This window comes from Henckelia pumila, chromosome 2 (genome assembly GCF_033568475.1).
Source record: "Henckelia pumila isolate YLH828 chromosome 2, ASM3356847v2, whole genome shotgun sequence".
NCBI lineage: Eukaryota > Viridiplantae > Streptophyta > Magnoliopsida > Lamiales > Gesneriaceae > Henckelia > Henckelia pumila.
The window spans coordinates 196,390,682-196,408,247 of NC_133121.1; the positions used below are offsets into that span (position 1 = coordinate 196,390,682).

General features: G+C 39.5%; 1 protein-coding gene and 1 long non-coding RNA gene across 2 annotated transcripts; one reads left to right on the plus strand and one right to left on the minus strand.

Annotated features, from left to right (window-relative positions):
- Positions 1-235: 235 nt before the first annotated feature.
- LOC140879317 (uncharacterized) lies at positions 236-12,161 on the minus strand. Its single transcript, XM_073282992.1, has 4 exons — positions 12,060-12,161; positions 11,087-11,137; positions 10,769-10,992; positions 236-395 (listed from the first exon to the last, which is right to left on the minus strand). The coding sequence occupies exons 1-4, from the start codon at positions 12,159-12,161 to the stop codon at positions 236-238; spliced, it is 537 nt and encodes a 178-aa protein (XP_073139093.1).
- Positions 12,162-12,552: 391 nt separating this feature from the next.
- Positions 12,553-16,020, plus strand: LOC140884639 (uncharacterized). Its single transcript, XR_012150690.1, has 3 exons — positions 12,553-12,771; positions 14,150-14,322; positions 15,172-16,020. It is a non-coding gene; the product is annotated as an uncharacterized lncRNA (long non-coding RNA).
- The last annotated feature ends 1,546 nt before the right edge of the window (positions 16,021-17,566 follow it).

Consider the following 17,566-nt stretch of genomic DNA (forward strand, 5'->3'; position numbering starts at 1 on the left):
TGTATATAATTTATCAAGAAAACAACCACAAATGTATCAAGCTGGTCAATGCATGTTTAGACGAAGTAATCGATAAATATTTAACATTCTTAGCTAGTACAATGACAGTAGACAGAGGAAACATAGTCACTTCAATAAATTTGGAAACTAAACACGGTTTCAACAACAAATACACAGTAAAATAGTAACGAACATCACACAAAGTAATGACAACAATGAAATATACAAGGAAAGCTTAATTATTGGTGTTCCACATTGAAAGTGCAAGTTTCTCTCTCCAATCATCCCACAACTCAGAAGGTTGCACTGTAGTGATGAAGCCGGCTTGGGATTCGCCAGCCACAGTAGAATATTCTTCCTCAAATTCTTCTAATGGGTCATCTGGCATAAGAGATCTGACAAAATTATGTAACAAAATACACGCAAGAATGATCTGATTTTGCACGGTTATAGGGTAAAAACAGGGTCTTCGAAGGATAGCCCATATTTTCTTCAACAAACCAAAATCTCTTTCAATTACATTCCGTGCTTGGGCATGCCTCCTGTGGGGGACCTCGGGTGCTAATCTCATCTTAAGGGGCAATTAATAAATAAGCATCATTAATGAGACAATAATAATTTAATCTGAATAAAATTAACCAGAACATTTGGCGACGCAAAACTATACATTTGACGACGCAACATCACGTCGCAGAAAGAACCAATTTTTTTTTCAGGACACCATGCGCGCCCGCGCATGGGTTACGAACAGAATCTAGAAAAATGATAAACATAACAGTTGTAGATCTTTGTCTTAGATTTCCAATGCCACCAACCGCACTGTAGTGACCCTTACCCGGATCACCTACTAAACAGAACTTAGGCATGCAATTAACTTAATAAAACAGATATCAGAATAAAACTGCGGAAACCATAAACATTATACAATCCCAAGAATAGGAATCTGTAATTTATCCAATAATATACAACCAAATCGAATAGCTGTATAAACCCAAACAACAGTAATAAAACCTAGACGAAGCTCCAGCTGGCCAACCACTGACTAGCCCCTCCTGGATCCACCCTCCTCGTCCAATCGCAAACCTGCCCCATGGAATAGGGTGTCCAGAAAATACAGAGTACGAGACGTAAGCATAAAATGCTCAGTGCGAGAGTATGAGTATACATGCATGCAAAGTGAACTCCCTATAGACTCGAGGTCAAAGATCAGATAACAGAGACAGACCGGGCCCTGGTATGTAGCACGCTGTGCCGTCGCTTCAGGAGGTGGCTCCCATACCGAGATAACCGTGGAAACGCCGGACCCAAATCGATGGAAGTCCATCCACTAACAGGATAGGGTACAACCCTACTAACAGACATCTCGAAGGAGATACAGCAAGATGCAAATGAATGCAGCATAATATCATGGCATATAAATCATGCAGTCATATAATACATGCATACTCAGTCAGGATATCTCGAATAGTACTTTCGTACCTCAAAACAGTGAAAGCTCTACCAACTCTAGGTCCACGCCTATAGTCTGCTCTACACTGCCAAATGATACTACTATCATTAAAGTGCTCTAAAAGCCTTAACTAAGCTATTGCATACTCCTAAATATTTATAGGGAGCAAAGCTATACCTTCGTCCGTTGTTAGCCCTTTGATGTCGATGCCTCCAGAACTTGGGCACGACTCCGCTACGACTACCGAACGCCTCTCCGACCTCCGGACCAAGCCTAAGAAGACTAGAACAGCTCCAAAAGGACTAGAAAGGAAAGGAGAACTCGGAATTGGCAAATGAAAGTGAAGCCTCGGCCTTCTATTTATAGACAACGATCGGAACTTCCGATCCTTGATCGGAACGTCCGAACCTCGATCGGAACGTCCGATCCTGCCATCGGAGCTTCCGAAGATCCTGATCTGCCACGTGTCAAAATATCACTTGTTGACTCCGGATAGGGGTGATCGGAGCTTCCGGTCCTGATCGGAGCTTCCGATCCAACCACACGTCATGCCTGACGTAATAACATCGGTGCCTCCGATCGCTCATCGGAGCTTCCGATCCTGTTCGGAGCTTTCGATCGTGCCTTCGGAGCTTCCGATCCGTCCGATACCTAATTCAATTAATTAGCATTAATCCTTTAATTACTCAATTAGGGCACGGGCTACTACATTCTCCCCCACTTAAGATATTTCGTCCTCGAAATCAGATCTTAAGTACCGAATGCAAATACAGAAATCAGAAACATTTTTTATTCAAATCAAACGTTTACAGAGTTTGCAACTGAATACAACTTAAAGAATGAAATCAAAACAACTCAGGATGGTCTTTACGCATCCTGTCCTCAAGCTCCCAAGTAGCTTCCTCAGTGCCTCGGCGCTGCCACTGAATTAAAACCAAAGGGATGACTTTGTTCCGTAAAACCTTATCCTTATAATCAAGGATGCGAAGAGGTTTCTCAACATAAGTCAAATCCTTGTCTACCTGAACCTCAGATCGCTGCAGAATATGAGATTCATCCGCCGCATACCGTCGCAACAGAGATACGTGGAACACGTCGTGAATGCTGGATAGATGCGGTGGCAATGCTAGTCGATAAGCCAAATCGCCAATACTCTCCAAGATCTCAAACGGACCGATAAATCTGGGAGACAACTTGCCCTTAAGGCCAAATCTGAGAATCTTGCAGAAAGGTGACACTCTCAGAAACACTTTCTCTCCGACCTCGAACTGCAAAGGCCTACGCTTGATATTAGCATAACTGGCCTGACGATCCTGTGCAGTCTTAATCCGTTTCTTGATCTGATCAACAATGTCTATCACCTGCTGGATAAACTCCGGTCCTTTAGCCTGTCTCTCCCCCACTTCTTCCCAGAAGAGTGGAGTACGACAACGTCGCCCATACAACGCCTCAAAAGGTGCCATCCCAATACTAGTATGATAGCTGTTGTTGTAAGCGAACTCGATCAACGGCAAATGATCCTGCCAGGCTGAACCAAAATCCATGACGCACGCTCTAAGCATATCCTCTAACGTACGGATAGTGCGCTCTGACTGACCATCAGTCTCCGGATGATAGGCTGTACTCAAACTGAGAGTAGTACCCATCGCACGCTGAACACTCCCCCAGAACCTAGAAGTAAACCTGGGGTCCCGATCGCTGACAATGCTCACAGGCACTCCATGAAGTCGGACGATCTCCTGAATGTACATCCGTGCCATGCGATCCACAGAGTACTCTCGGCTATAGGCAATGAAATGCGCTGACTTGGTGAGTCGGTCCACCACAACCCAGATAGCATCACAGTTCCTCGGGGATACCGGCAAATGGGTCACAAAGTCCATTGTGATAAACTCCCATTTCCATTCAGGAATAGGCAGACTGTGAAGCAATCCTCCAGGTCGTCGGTGCTCTGCCTTGACCTGTTGACACACCAAACATCTCGAAACAAACTGATAAACACTGCGTTTCATTCCCTTCCACCAGAAACGAGTACGTAGGTCCTTGTACATCTTGTTGCTCCCAGGATGAATACTCAACTTAGTGCGATGTGCCTGAGATAAAATCTCCTCTCGCAACTCTTCATCCTGTGGAATCACAAGCCTACCAGACAAACACAGAAAGCCATCTGACTGATAATGAAATCCAGACGAGCTACCCTCGTTAGCTAGACGAGCTAAACGCTGGGTCTTCGAATCAGACATCTGAGCATCTCGGATCCGCGAATACAAGGCTGGCTCAGATAATATCGCAAACATCTGGATACTCTGCATACCTTTCTTATGCTTGAAGGTATAACCTGAAGTACAACAGTCACTGATCGCACTAGACATCGAACAAGTCTGAAGTGCGAATAATCGCACCTTGCGACTCAAAGCATCAGCGGTGAGATTAGCAGCTCCCGGATGGTACTTAATTTCGCAATCATAGTCCTTAAGCAAGTCCATCCAACGTCTCTGCCTCATGTTCAACTCCGCCTGAGTGAACAAATATTTGAGACTCTTATGGTCGGTGAAGATCTCAAATTTCTCGCCATACAGATAATGACGCCAGATCTTCAAAGCGAACACAATGGCTGCTAACTCCAAATCATGGACTGGGTAGTTGTCCTCGTGAAGCTTCAGCTGTCTAGAAGCGTATGCGATCACATGCCCATTCTGAGTCAGGACACAACCTAACCCTTGAAGAGAAGCATCTGTGTAAACTACATACCCTCCAGATCCTGACGGTAATGCTAACACCGGCGCAGAAGTCAACCGCCGTCGAAGCTCACGGAAATTCTCCTCACACTCGAAGGACCACTCGAAATCCATACCCTTGCGGGTAAGCTGCGTCAACGGTCGAGCTAACTGAGAGAAGTTCAGAATGAAGCGACGATAATACCCTGCTAGACCCAGAAAACTACGGATCTCAGCAACTGTCGTCGGACGCGACCAATTAAGTACCGCTTCAATCTTTCTTGGATCAACAGAAATCCCTTCCCTGGATATGATATGGCCAAGAAAGACCACTCTATCCATCCAGAACTCACACTTGCTCAGCTTGGCGTATAACTGCTCATCTCGAAGAGTCTGTAGTACCAACCGCAAGTGAGAAACATGCTCTTCCGTATTACGCGAATAAACCAAGATGTCGTCAATGAAGACCACGACAAACTTGTCCAAGTACTCCCTGAAGACACGGTTCATCAGATCCATGAATATAGCCGGCGCATTAGTCAAACCAAATGGCATCACTAGGAACTCGTAATGCCCATAGCGAGTACGGAATGCAGTCTTGGCTACGTCTTGATCACGGACTCTCAACTGATGATACCTAGATCTCAAGTCAATCTTGGAGTAAACTGATGTGCCCTGCAACTGGTCAAACAAGTCATCAATACGAGGCAACGGATACTTGTTCTTCACAGTGACTCGATTCAGCTGCCGATAGTCAATGCACAGCCGCATCGACCCATCCTTCTTCTTCACGAAGAGAACAGGAGCTCCCCAAGGAGATACACTAGGACGAATGTACCCTTTGTCCAAAAGATCCTGTAGCTGATTCTTCAACTCACGCATCTCTGACGGAGCCAGACGATACGGTGCTCTAGAAATAGGCGAAGTACCCGGCATCAACTCTATGCCAAACTCGACTTCCCTAGCAGGAGGAAAACCCGGAATCTCATCAGGAAATACATCTGGAAATTCATCCACAACAGGAATGCTCTATATCCCAATACTCTCAGCGGACAAATCAACTGCATAGATAAGGTAGCCTTCCCCGCCAGACTCTAGAGCTCGACAGGCTCTCAAAGCTGATACCAAAGGCATCGGGGGTCGCGCTCCCTCACCATAGAAAAACCAGCTCTCACTCCCCTCCGGATGAAAGCGTACTAATTTCTGATAGCAGTCCACTGAAGCTCGATAGGTAGTCAACACATCTATTCCCAGAATGCAATCAAAGTCGTCCATCGCCAGGACCATGAGATTCGCTAACAGAATGTTCCCTTCGAACTCTAAAGGGCAACCCATCACTAGACGCTTAGCCAAAGCAGATTGGCCCGTCGGAGTAGAAACAGACATCACTACGTCTAGTGCAATGCATGGTAACTTATGCCTCTTAACAAAACGTGCAGAAATGAAGGAATGAGATGCACCAGTGTCAATAAGTACAAGAGCAGGTATACCACAAAGCAGAAATGTACCTGCGATGACTTTCTCATTCTCCTCCACAGCCTGATCATGTCTCAGGGCAAACACCTGGCCAGAAGCTCGTGGCCTCATATGAGAACTCCCAGCAGACTGTCCCTGCGACCTCTGCTGTACAGTAGCCTGAGAACCCGATCCTGTACCAGAACCAGAACCGCCTCCCCCAGACAGTGGACAATCCCTCCGGATATGACCAGTCTCTCCACAACGGAAACAAGCTCCAGAAGCTCTACGGCACTTGTCGGATGGATGGTTCTTCCCACAGTGATCACACTTGTCCTTCTTACCATAACGGACAATACCTCCAGAACCAGAGGAAGAAGAAGATTCAGACTTCTTGAAAGTTTGGGCACGGGGACCCAAAGAACTAGCAGGCCTCGACTGAGGGAAAGACCGGTTCCGCCGAATGCTGTCCTCTGCCTGATGACAACGGCTCACCAAACCCTCGTAGGACATGTCGTCGCCAACCGCCACACGGTCATGGATCTCAGGGTTAAGGCCCTGAAGAAACAGATTATACTTCATATCTGAGCTATCAGCAATCTCGGGGCAATAGGATAGCAGATCAAAGAACCTCTGCTGATACTCATCGATAGACATGGCTCCCTGTCGCAGACTCAGTAGCTCGCCTGCCTTCGACTGACGGAGTGCCGGAGGAAAATACCGCTTTTGGAAAGCTGTGCGGAACTCGGCCCAAGTGGCCATTCCTCTCGCCGCAACAAAAGGTGCAGAAGTAAACCTCCACCACCTGCGCGCACGCCCATCTAGAAGATAGCCAAGGGTCTCTACCTTCTGCTCCTCGGTGCATTGGAAAGTCTGAAAAGTCATCTCCATGCGGTCTAACCAGTTCTCCGCATCCTCCGGAGACTCACCTCCAACTAAGGGCTTAGGACCCATAGCTAAGAATCGACGCACAGTGAAACGCTCGTCGTCATGGTGACGATGACGCCGTTCTCGACGAGGCTCCCGGTCGGCATCACCCCAACGCCCACCAACACTGCCATGAGAACTCTGGTCGTCACGATTTGACATCTACAAAAATACCTCAAGATGAGACTAAATCCCAAGAAATCTTTTGCATGCTCTGATACCATAAATGTAGTGACCCTTACCCGGATCACCTACTAAACAGAACTTAGGCATGCAATTAACTTAATAAAACAGATATCAGAATAAAACTGCGGAAACCATAAACATTATACAATCCCAAGAATAGGAATCTGTAATTTATCCAATAATATACAACCAAATCGAATAGCTGTATAAACCCAAACAACAGTAATAAAACCTAGACGAAGCTCCAGCTGGCCAACCACTGACTAGCCCCTCCTGGATCCACCCTCCTCGTCCAATCGCAAACCTGCCCCATGGAATAGGGTGTCCAGAAAATACAGAGTACGAGACGTGAGCATAAAACGCTCAGTGCGAGAGTATGAGTATACATGCATGCAAAGTGAACTCCCTATAGACTCGAGGTCAAAGATCAGATAACAGAGACAGACCGGGCCCTGGTATGTAGCACGCTGTGCCGTCGCTTCAGGAGGTGGCTCCCATACCGAGATAACCGTGGAAACGCCGGACCCAAATCGATGGAAGTCCATCCACTAACAGGATAGGGTACAACCCTACTAACAGACATCTCGAAGGAGATACAGCAAGATGCAAATGAATGCAGCATAATATCATGGAATATAAATCATGCAGTCATATAATACATGCATACTCAGTCAGGATATCTCGAATAGTACTTTCGTACCTCAAAACAGTGAAAGCTCTACCAACTCTAGGTCCACGCCTATAGTCTGCTCTACACTGCCAAATGATACTACTATCATTAAAGTGCTCTAAAAGCCTTAACTAAGCTATTGCATACTCCTAAATATTTATAGGGAGCAAAGCTATACCTTCGTCCGTCGTTAGCCCTTTGATGTCGATGCCTCCAGAACTTGGGCACGACTCCGCTACGACTACCGAACGCCTCTCCGACCTCCGGACCAAGCCTAAGAAGACTAGAACAGCTCCAAAAGGACTAGAAAGGAAAGGAGAACTTGGAATTGGCAAATGAAAGTGAAGCCTCGGCCTTCTATTTATAGACAACGATCGGAACTTCCGATCCTTGATCGGAACGTCCGAACCTCGATCGGAACGTCCGATCCTGCCATCGGAGCTTCCGAAGATCCTGATCTGCCACGTGTAAAAATATCACTTGTTGACTCCGGATAGGGGTGATCGGAGCTTCCGGTCCTGATCGGAGCTTCCGATCCAACCACACGTCATGCCTGACGTAATAACATCGGTGCCTCCGATCGCTCATCGGAGCTTCCGATCCTGTTCGGAGCTTCCGATCCGTCCGATACCTAATTCAATTAATTAGCATTAATCCTTTAATTACTCAATTAGGGCACGGGCTACTACACGCACCCTATTCGAAATTTTCAGTAAAAAGTTATACTCATTCTACCAAGAAGGGTTGGTGCAGAAAGTTACAAAAATTACCAAAGGCTACAACAAAGATCAAAGTTGCTAGGGCTATTTCAAATCTGAAAAAAAATTGCATACATAATCTCAACATGTCCCAAGCATAAACACATGCATATCTAGACATAACAATAATCGCATACATGTTTCTAAGGTGCAATACAATAAACTCAATTCTAAGTTTTCAAAGCTCAAACTAAACCAACACCTTCTATCATGCATTTGACAGCAATCTATTCTTAGCCCGAAGTCACCACATGCTAATCTTTCTCAATCTCGAGCTATCCAAGCCACTTCTGACTCGCTCATGCCCCAAACCTAATGCAATGCACACATACAAACAAAGCAACAACCGGATAACTCCGGTGAGAATAAATCTCAGTATGAAAGACATGCATATACACCATATAAGCATATTGAATCTATATGCTATAAGAATTCTAAATCATCAAAACATGTAACAACATGTAATCATAGAAATATACTTCATTCTTAAATCATTAAAGCATAGCTATTCATCTAAAGCAATATCATATCAAGCATATCAATGCATTCATATCTAGAATGGCATATCACAACATTCTAGCATTTATAATTGCATATTCTAAACCATAGAAATCTCTAGGTTAATGCATAAATGCAATGCATGTTTCAAGGAATAGACTATCAAATCTGATACCAATAAATCTTAGTTCTTGGGATCCCGGGGAAATAAAAACTTTAACCGACCACCAACTTACCCAATCGAGGTGACGTTAAATATCTCAATTCCCCTGACTTTGGTGCAACTATAGTGAGTCTTCTAGCTCTGGAAGTAAATCTACATTCCGTGCTACTCAACTACAGCCCTCCAAACGTCATATGCACTCTAGGCCAATCAGCCCTCTGTGCTTTTCAAGGTAGGGTTCAACATGAATGCAACATAATCTTGATGCATTAAATCATACAAATACTGATAAACATCTTGAACACACAATTCAATAATCATTCATAGCAACAATAGCAAATAAATCGCATAAGAGCACTTAACCAGATAAGTATGTGATTTTAGGAAAACTCAAAAACCAACGTTCTCGAGTTGTTCTACCTGGCGAGGATAATGTCGAATGATACCTTTATTCTGATTCAAGTATCTGAACTCGTGCAAGTCTTGATCAGACACAACTATCAAATTTCTGCTCTTCACAATCTGCTTCAACTCTTAGTTTCTCTCATTTTGGATTCGATATTCAAACGGATCAAACACGTCGATTCGACTTCGAGAACTTCAATTTTCAACTGAAATGAAGTGTAAACCATGCTCCATATCATTATAAATCTGTTATTTATTGCTAAGTTGAGTCTATAATTGAAATCGGATTAAAATGCAAATCGGAGGCGTAATAGTTCGAAATCGATAATTCCAAATGGTTAAACATCAATATTTCTATCATCTTAATACTATATCATCACCATTTCCACCACACATACACGTACATAGCACCTTATAATTTTCAGATTTCTCACAATTCTTTCAAAATTCGAAAACATGTCCAAACGACGGTATTTTCTCGATCCGTCTTAGATATACTATCGTCGTATGTTTAAACAATTAAATCGTAATTCTAACAACAAATTAAAATTAAAACATGGTAGAACTTCAAAAAAATTTCGTCAAAACGTAGAACTCGAAGCCGTGATCGCAAATATACAATCAATCGGAAATTCTACAGGGCGGATCAAAAGATATGGAAGCTTGAAATGCGAAATTTTCTTGAGACAATTTCTTCCAACCTTGCTCTCGGCTTCTTCACAAATATTCTGAAAGAAATCTTCACAATAAATATATACATCCCACGTGGGATTCCCACTTGCATAGAAATTGCACTTTGGTCCCTAAACTTGTGCATAATTGCAAATCAGTTCCCGGACAAGCGATTTAATTCAATTTTAATCCTAAATAATTTAAGAATATTATAATTTAATTCTAAACTCCAAATATTCTCAAATTAAATATTTTCGGATTAAAATTAAATAATTTTGGACCTTATCGCATTTTAATCCTTGATCTTATCAAAATTTGTAAATTGGTCCTTGCTCGGATTTCAATCGCAATTAAATCCTTGATATTTCTAATCTTGGAATTCCCATCTTAAATTCCATAAATATCAATTCAAATAATTTTAATATTTTAATTTAAGAATTCCGGATATTAAAATCTTACAATCCGAAAATCCTCAAATTAAATATTTTCGACCCGAAATCAAATATCTAATTTCTCAAATTCTTCAAAGTAATATTTTATCATATTCGGAATTTAAATTTAAAATCCCGTAATTAAGAACTTAATATTTTCGGGCCTTACACTTCCAATTAAATAACTCCTTGTAATTTTCTTTTCCACCCTCACGATGACCCCAAGCATCTCTGCGTTACCTTACTTGTCTATACGGAGTTAAGAATCCCTCGACATTTGCATATACATTATCACAAAGGTAGTAACAACCAACATCAATGATAAAAATCAAACTTATACGTTTTCAATTCACAAGAGTTTTCAGCATATATATTAATGAAGATTCAAAAATAAAGTTAGAAGATTGTAAAAATATAAACTTGCTAAATTACATACTGGAACTTTGAACTAATCACTTCTCGCGTCAATGCATTTCGAAGAACTCGAGCATCTGTCGTGGAGCCCTCCCACCCAGTCAAGGCATAAATGAAGTTCATATTGTGATTGCATACTCCAAGGACGTTCACCGCTAGTATTCCTTTTCTAGTCCTATACTTCGCTTTATCTCGTGTAGGGACATGAACCGAAATATGTGTTCCATCCAATGCACCCAGACACCCCTACAATTGGAAGAAGAAATACCATAATGCATAAAACAGAAATATGTATTAACAAGCAGATTCTTATAAAAAAAAATACAAAATGAAGTACTACCTTGAACCATTTCCATGTATCGTTTGTGCAGTTTCCATCAACCGCAGTTGACTTCATAAGAAGAAGAAGATGTAACTTCAGAACGAAGTGCAGCACTTCATGTAAATAAGCGCTGATTGTTTGACCACTACGTCTATAATCATGACCCACAACATGGTTTTTTATGGTACGCCAAAATGGACAAGAACATCGCTACTTTCTCCTCGACTGTCACATATCTTGAATCTGCTACACCCCCTATGTTACTTACAAGGTAACAAAGCCTTTCAAATGCGGTTCAGCTCATTCTTAAGTTTATTAAACATTGAACATCTCCGGTGTCAATAATCCTCTGCAAATGACTGATTTGACCAGGGATCATATTGATCATCGTGTATGACAGAGAATCTCTTCGAATGCTACGATGTCTTTTTTTCAACATCCTCGATCGTTGGCGTAATAGAAAGCATAACAACAACATATTCCGACATTGCAGTTGGTGTACGACGAGAAAGAGTAGAATTTTCCTACGTCTACTATCCATCATTCAAGAAATCTCAAATACCCAAAAATAGTTCCAGTAAGGCACCATAATTCGTTGAAATCAATTAAACAAAAAGTGAACAAAAAACAGAAGTATCATAAGAGAAAAAAATCATTCGTATTCATACATATTGGCAGAACATGGAAGTATGAAATTGAAAATGACGAGTGAAGAGCATTTCAAAACACATTCATTCAAAGGAGAAAAGTCGGCGAACACAAACACAATGGAGTTGATTAAAAAATTTAACTAGTAAGGAACATAACAAATTGATTTCAACTCCTGAACTAATAAGAAGAAGCAGAGTTGTAGATTGAAAAAGAATAAGCAAACCTGTTGAGAGTTGAACGTCGTCAACAAGTACTACCGTCAACCTATTTTAAAAAATAGTTCTTGAGTTGCAGATCTTAAAACGTAGAAGAAAGCAACTTAGGAGAAATATATTCTTACCTTCAAAGCGGGAACAAGATGGAAGAAATGGCCAAGACGGTTGGGTGAAAGAAATACTAGGGCAAAGGGTAGAAAGGTAAAATCTTTTATAATCCGAAACATTGTTGACTTCTGGGTTAATAATACCTTCACCGAAGCGTGGACAGTAGTACCAGCATTTCTCTCATGAACAGTACCCTAATGCCGGGCCCTCGATATTAGCAGATTTAGTGAAAAAAGCTACCAAGCGTTTGATAAAGGGCTTATCCTAAGTTAATCTATGCTACCAAATGCATCCTGAAGGAATAATTTTTTATCAAAAAAAAATTTCTTTAAAAACTTTATCAAATAAATAAAAATAAAAATAATAATAATAATTTATTTAGACAAACACAACTATTAGACGGTCTCACGGGTCTAAATCCGTGAGACGGATCCCGACCCATGACCCTACCGCACAATTTTTGACCCGGTTTGTGTGCCCAATTCCTTCCTAGGCATAACACGTCTGCCCTCCAATCTCATCTCGAAGAAGAAATTAGTCTGCCCTCCATCTTCATCTCAAATTCGCGATCCATATCAAATGCGATCTCCAAATGAAGAAGAAAGTAGTTATCAGGTGGGATTCAACTTATATATGCACATATGTTATCCTTGCATTGAATCTGAAGCTGATTTTGGGGGGTTTTCAAAGTTAAAAATTGAATTGATTCTTGTTGTGTTCCAAATCTCGGTGAGTCTTAACTTTCTCAGTTTACAAGTCGTTGAGCTGGAAATGGCAGATTGATGAATTCTTCTTAAGATTTATGCTTGTGTTAGTTGCGTGTTCTTGGAATTTTTGCGTTTAGCATCGTTTTTCAGTAGTGTACCAGTAATTTTAGAATTTTGATAATATATGTATGTGTTAGTGCATTTCCGTGGAATGCAGTGAACAAGGAGTCTAGATTTTAGTAACTGATAATTATACTTTCGAATTTTGAAGATACACTTTGAACAAAAGTTTTATCTCTGTTTATTGGCTTTGAATTGGTGCTAGAATCATGTCATTTGATTTAAAATCAAAAGAGATATGTTCATTTTACTGAAACTGGCCTGTGTTGAAATCATGGTGCGAGTCTGTGCATTGTCCTACTGTTCTTTTGAATTCTGGAACTTATCATGACATAATTTGAAGTTGAGGTTCAAATAAAACTAGTAGATAATTTTGTTTCTTTGATTTTCCATCAGTTATAGCTCATTTGGATGTAAAATGAATTTTATATGAATTTTCCAAGGGAACTACTCTAATCTACAAAAAAACAGAACACCCAAATGTCATGCATGTTTTTGCACACGGATTCAAGCCTGTTAGTTGATTTTATTTGGAAAATATTTGAGAATATAAAATGTAGAAAAATGAGTTATCTTTCATTTCCAATATACATAACTTGTTTTGGATAAAAAAAAATGAATCAGATGTGTGAATTTTATACTAACAAGTGACGAACCTGGTATTCTGTGGTAACCTTGCTGATTATGTACTGTTATGGGGTGTTTTAGCCTAACTAAATGAACAAATTTCAGTTCAGTGTTTTCTAATGAATCGTGGGAACCTGAGCTAGGTTTCTAACCATGCATGCCATCCGTAATTTTGATAAGTATGAGGTGATCTATGAGCTTGAAACCTAGTAGGAGTACAAACTGGAAATTTGTCAATTACTAAGTTTTAAATTTGTTTGGCACTTCTTAATTGGGTAATTGAAATATGATGAAATCTATTTTGAGCTTGTTTTTCTTTCTTTTTTCTTTAGTTTTTGTTTTCTACAAGATTATCCTTGTTGATTTTAAGGAAATTTATCCTAATAAATGTACATACGCTTGATGGTATTTTGTCTACGAAAATAGTTGTGTTCGTTTTGTATGAATCATGTTTTTTTTTCAATGAAACATAACAATTTGAAGTCCTAATGAAGTTTTATGATCTTTGGAATATTGAAGTCATCCTTTTGCTATCAATAACAAATATTAGTTTACATACCCTTTGGGTTTTTTATTTTATTTTAAAGAAACTAATAGACATCGTAATAAATGCTATACTCCATATTGTTAATTCTCTGGTTAATTCTTTTCAGGTCAGCGATCTAACCAAAGCAGCATCTAGCTATGGGACACTAAATACTATACTCCATATTGATGTGCTAAATGACACAGTGAGGACATCGGGAAGTCTTTCACGTAGTTTACGCAGAGTTAGGCAGGGTCTTGATCTCATCAGATCTCTATTCCAAATTTTTTTTTCATCAGAGTATGTTTAGCTCCTTCATTTTAGTTCGTGCTTTAAAATATTATTGTTTCACATTATTGAAAAGTCTAATGATGTTCTTTGAATTTTTTCAATAATTTCAATTTTCCCCATTCTTTTAGTTTGAGATTTCCTGCTAAGTAGTAAACTATGCAATAAAATGTTAAAATTAACTATGTTAGCTTGGTGAATGAACAGTACAGTGATGAATTGAACCATACGTCAAGAAATCTAGACTTACCAATTGTTGCAATTCCAACTTTGGCTCTAGCAGGTTTAATATCTGAGCTGCTGCAATTATCCGAGCCTAAACCAATGCAATTTTGTTGCAGGGTAATATGTTCTGTGGTAATTTTTCACGTCTGATCGAAGCCCAATTCTCTTGTGGTTTCCATGCACTGTTTTGTTCCACTAAAATTCATATCATTTTATATGTTTTAACTAGGAAATTAATTCCCTAGTATCTATTTGTTGTGAGACAGGTTGTGGATATTTATGTTGTTGTGCTAGAGAAGAACATAAATATAACTCAATTGCAATCATGCGTTAGGTCCACACTATCAGTTGTTCAAATCCCATTCGCTGGTTTTGTCTTCTATCCTATGATGGTAGTAATGGTCGTTAATTGTGAAATAGTTAATGTTTTGTTCAAAACTGTCGACTGAATTTCAAAGTTTATGAGCTTGTTGCGTTATTGAATTGAATATTGAACCGTTCTCCATTGATTTTGAAACATTTGTGTTTATTTGAAAATGAAAATATACAAAGGTTTTATAAATTTGAAGCTCGTCGGAAGCAGAGTTGAATATCTGAGCTTAAACCAATGCATATCTGAATTCCTTTGCTATGTAGATGATGGGTCGTCCTCTTGCTGTTGGTGGATCGACTTTGAGAAGGCTGTGACCTTGCTTGGGTTGGATTGTGAAGAATTCTCACACAACATGTCTTCTTCGAAAATGGTAGCCAAATCTCATACTGGACCACTGCTTTCTCGTAGCTCGACAATTGTCGCCCAAAGCAAATATTAAAGCGGCATCAGAGAATTGTGGCAAAAAGCTACGGAGCAATGCTTGATTCCTCTTGTCAAGACCTGACATTTTCTTTCGACACATTAATAAATGGATCTCATGATTATCTCCTGAGAAGCTTTGGCAATGCTTGTTTCAGCAAATTCTGGGTAAACTTAGCCAACCCAAAGCTACATACTCCCCACTTTTATCTTTCTGTTCTCTGCCCCGTTTTCCAAATATTTTACATTCAATGTATTTACACTTCTTAGACCAGCAATTTCGATTATCTTCAGACTTGAACAGTTGAAGGATTTCAGTTATTTTTGTCTGCTGCACTGTTGTGGGAAGCCTCATGGATTCAAGTGCCACAAGACAGTTGGAAGAACACCTGTGCGAACTGGGTATGACGATGCCTGGACTGTACAATGTGTGGGCAAGAAGTATCTCTTTAGCAGACATGCTTGCAGAAGCTAGGAACATTATGAAGCAACTTTCATGAATTTCCACTCACTTGCAGAAGATGAATATCGGGATGTCAAGCATAGGATAAATGGTGACAAAGATGTTGTCGAAATATAATTTTTTGTAATACTTTTTATGTTAAAAGTATTAGTTTTCATAGTAAAATTATTATTTTATATGTTAAAAATATTAAACTATAATATATACTTATTTAACTAAAAATATTACTTGTTAGCTCAAAAATAGTAGTTTTCACGACAAAAGTATTACGTTTTATGTTAAAAGTATTATTTTGTAATATATACTTATTTGATTGAAAAATATTAATTTTAATGTAAAAAATATTATTGTTTACAACAAAAGTATTATTTATTAGTTCAAAAACATTAATTTGTATTTATGTATAATTCAATAAAATTATTACTTTTTAGATCAAAAAATAATAATATCGGGATGTCAAGCATAGGATAGATGGTGACAAAGATGTTGTCGAAATATAATATTTTTTATTATTTTTATGTTAAAATTATTATTTTTCATAGTAAAAGTATTACTTTGTCTTGTAAAAATACTAAAGCATAATATTTACGTATTTGACAAAAAAATATTACTTGTTGACTCAAAAGTATTAGTTTTCACTACAAACGTATTGCATTTTATGTCAAAAATATTATTTTGTAATATATACTTATTTGATTGAAAAATATTAATTTTAATGTCAACAGTATTATTGTTTACTGCAAAACTATTACTTATTAGTTCAAAAATATTAATTTGTATTTATGTGTATATCAATAAAATTATTACTTTTTGGATAAAAAATATTAATTTTTCCTTAAAAAAATTGCAAAAATATTAATTTTTACTTATGTTTATTTGATTGAAAAATATTAATTTTTAGGTCAAAAATATTATTTCATCAGAAAATAGTGGAATTGGAAGGTCCAGGAATCTTACCCAAACATGAACAATCGAGCTTTCCCTCTGATAATCGAACGTTGGCATCCACTTAAACACCCGCAGCAGGTGTCCTTGAAGAAACCAGCGGCCCTTTCTCCAGAATCTAGCCATATCCTCCTCGAGTTTGAAATCAATAAATAGATAGTCTGGCTGAAGAAATTTCACAACGTAAAGACCAGAAAACCCTACAATAGAAAAATCTTCCAACGTCCGCTGGCGAGAAGGCCAACCCCCTAAAAATTTTCCGATTAAAGCAGAAGGATAGACCTTGCCCATGTCACGCGTTTCCTTCTCCGCGAAGAAAATACCCGGGGTGTTCTTGTTCGTCACCATCGGTTTGCAATCCAACGGCCGCTCGACTCCTTCCAAAAAACTTTTACAGAGAGTATGTGTAGACGACGCCATGAAAGCCGCTGCATAGGATTTTTTTCCTCCATCCGGTGGATCCGGTTCAAGCACCATTGTTCCACCGACCAGAGAAGGGTGATCTCTCATGGGAAATCTCTCCAGAAATGACTAAAATTGTTGAAAACTTATAGTCAAGGCAATCAATGAACATCACTTTATTTTCTTTTCTTTGTTCATTACCTTCATAGAGTTGTATCAACTTTTCCCAGAATACCTTGGCAGTCTTACACATTTTGATCTTGCTAAATATGTTATTGTCGAGAGTTTTGTATAAGATATCCTTGGAAACATTATCCATGTTTGATTTCTTCCTGTCTTCCGTTATCCACTCGCTTCTTGGTTTTTCAATGGTATATGGTGCTCCACCACTCACAGAAACATCAATGTTAGCTTTGGTAATGGTCATG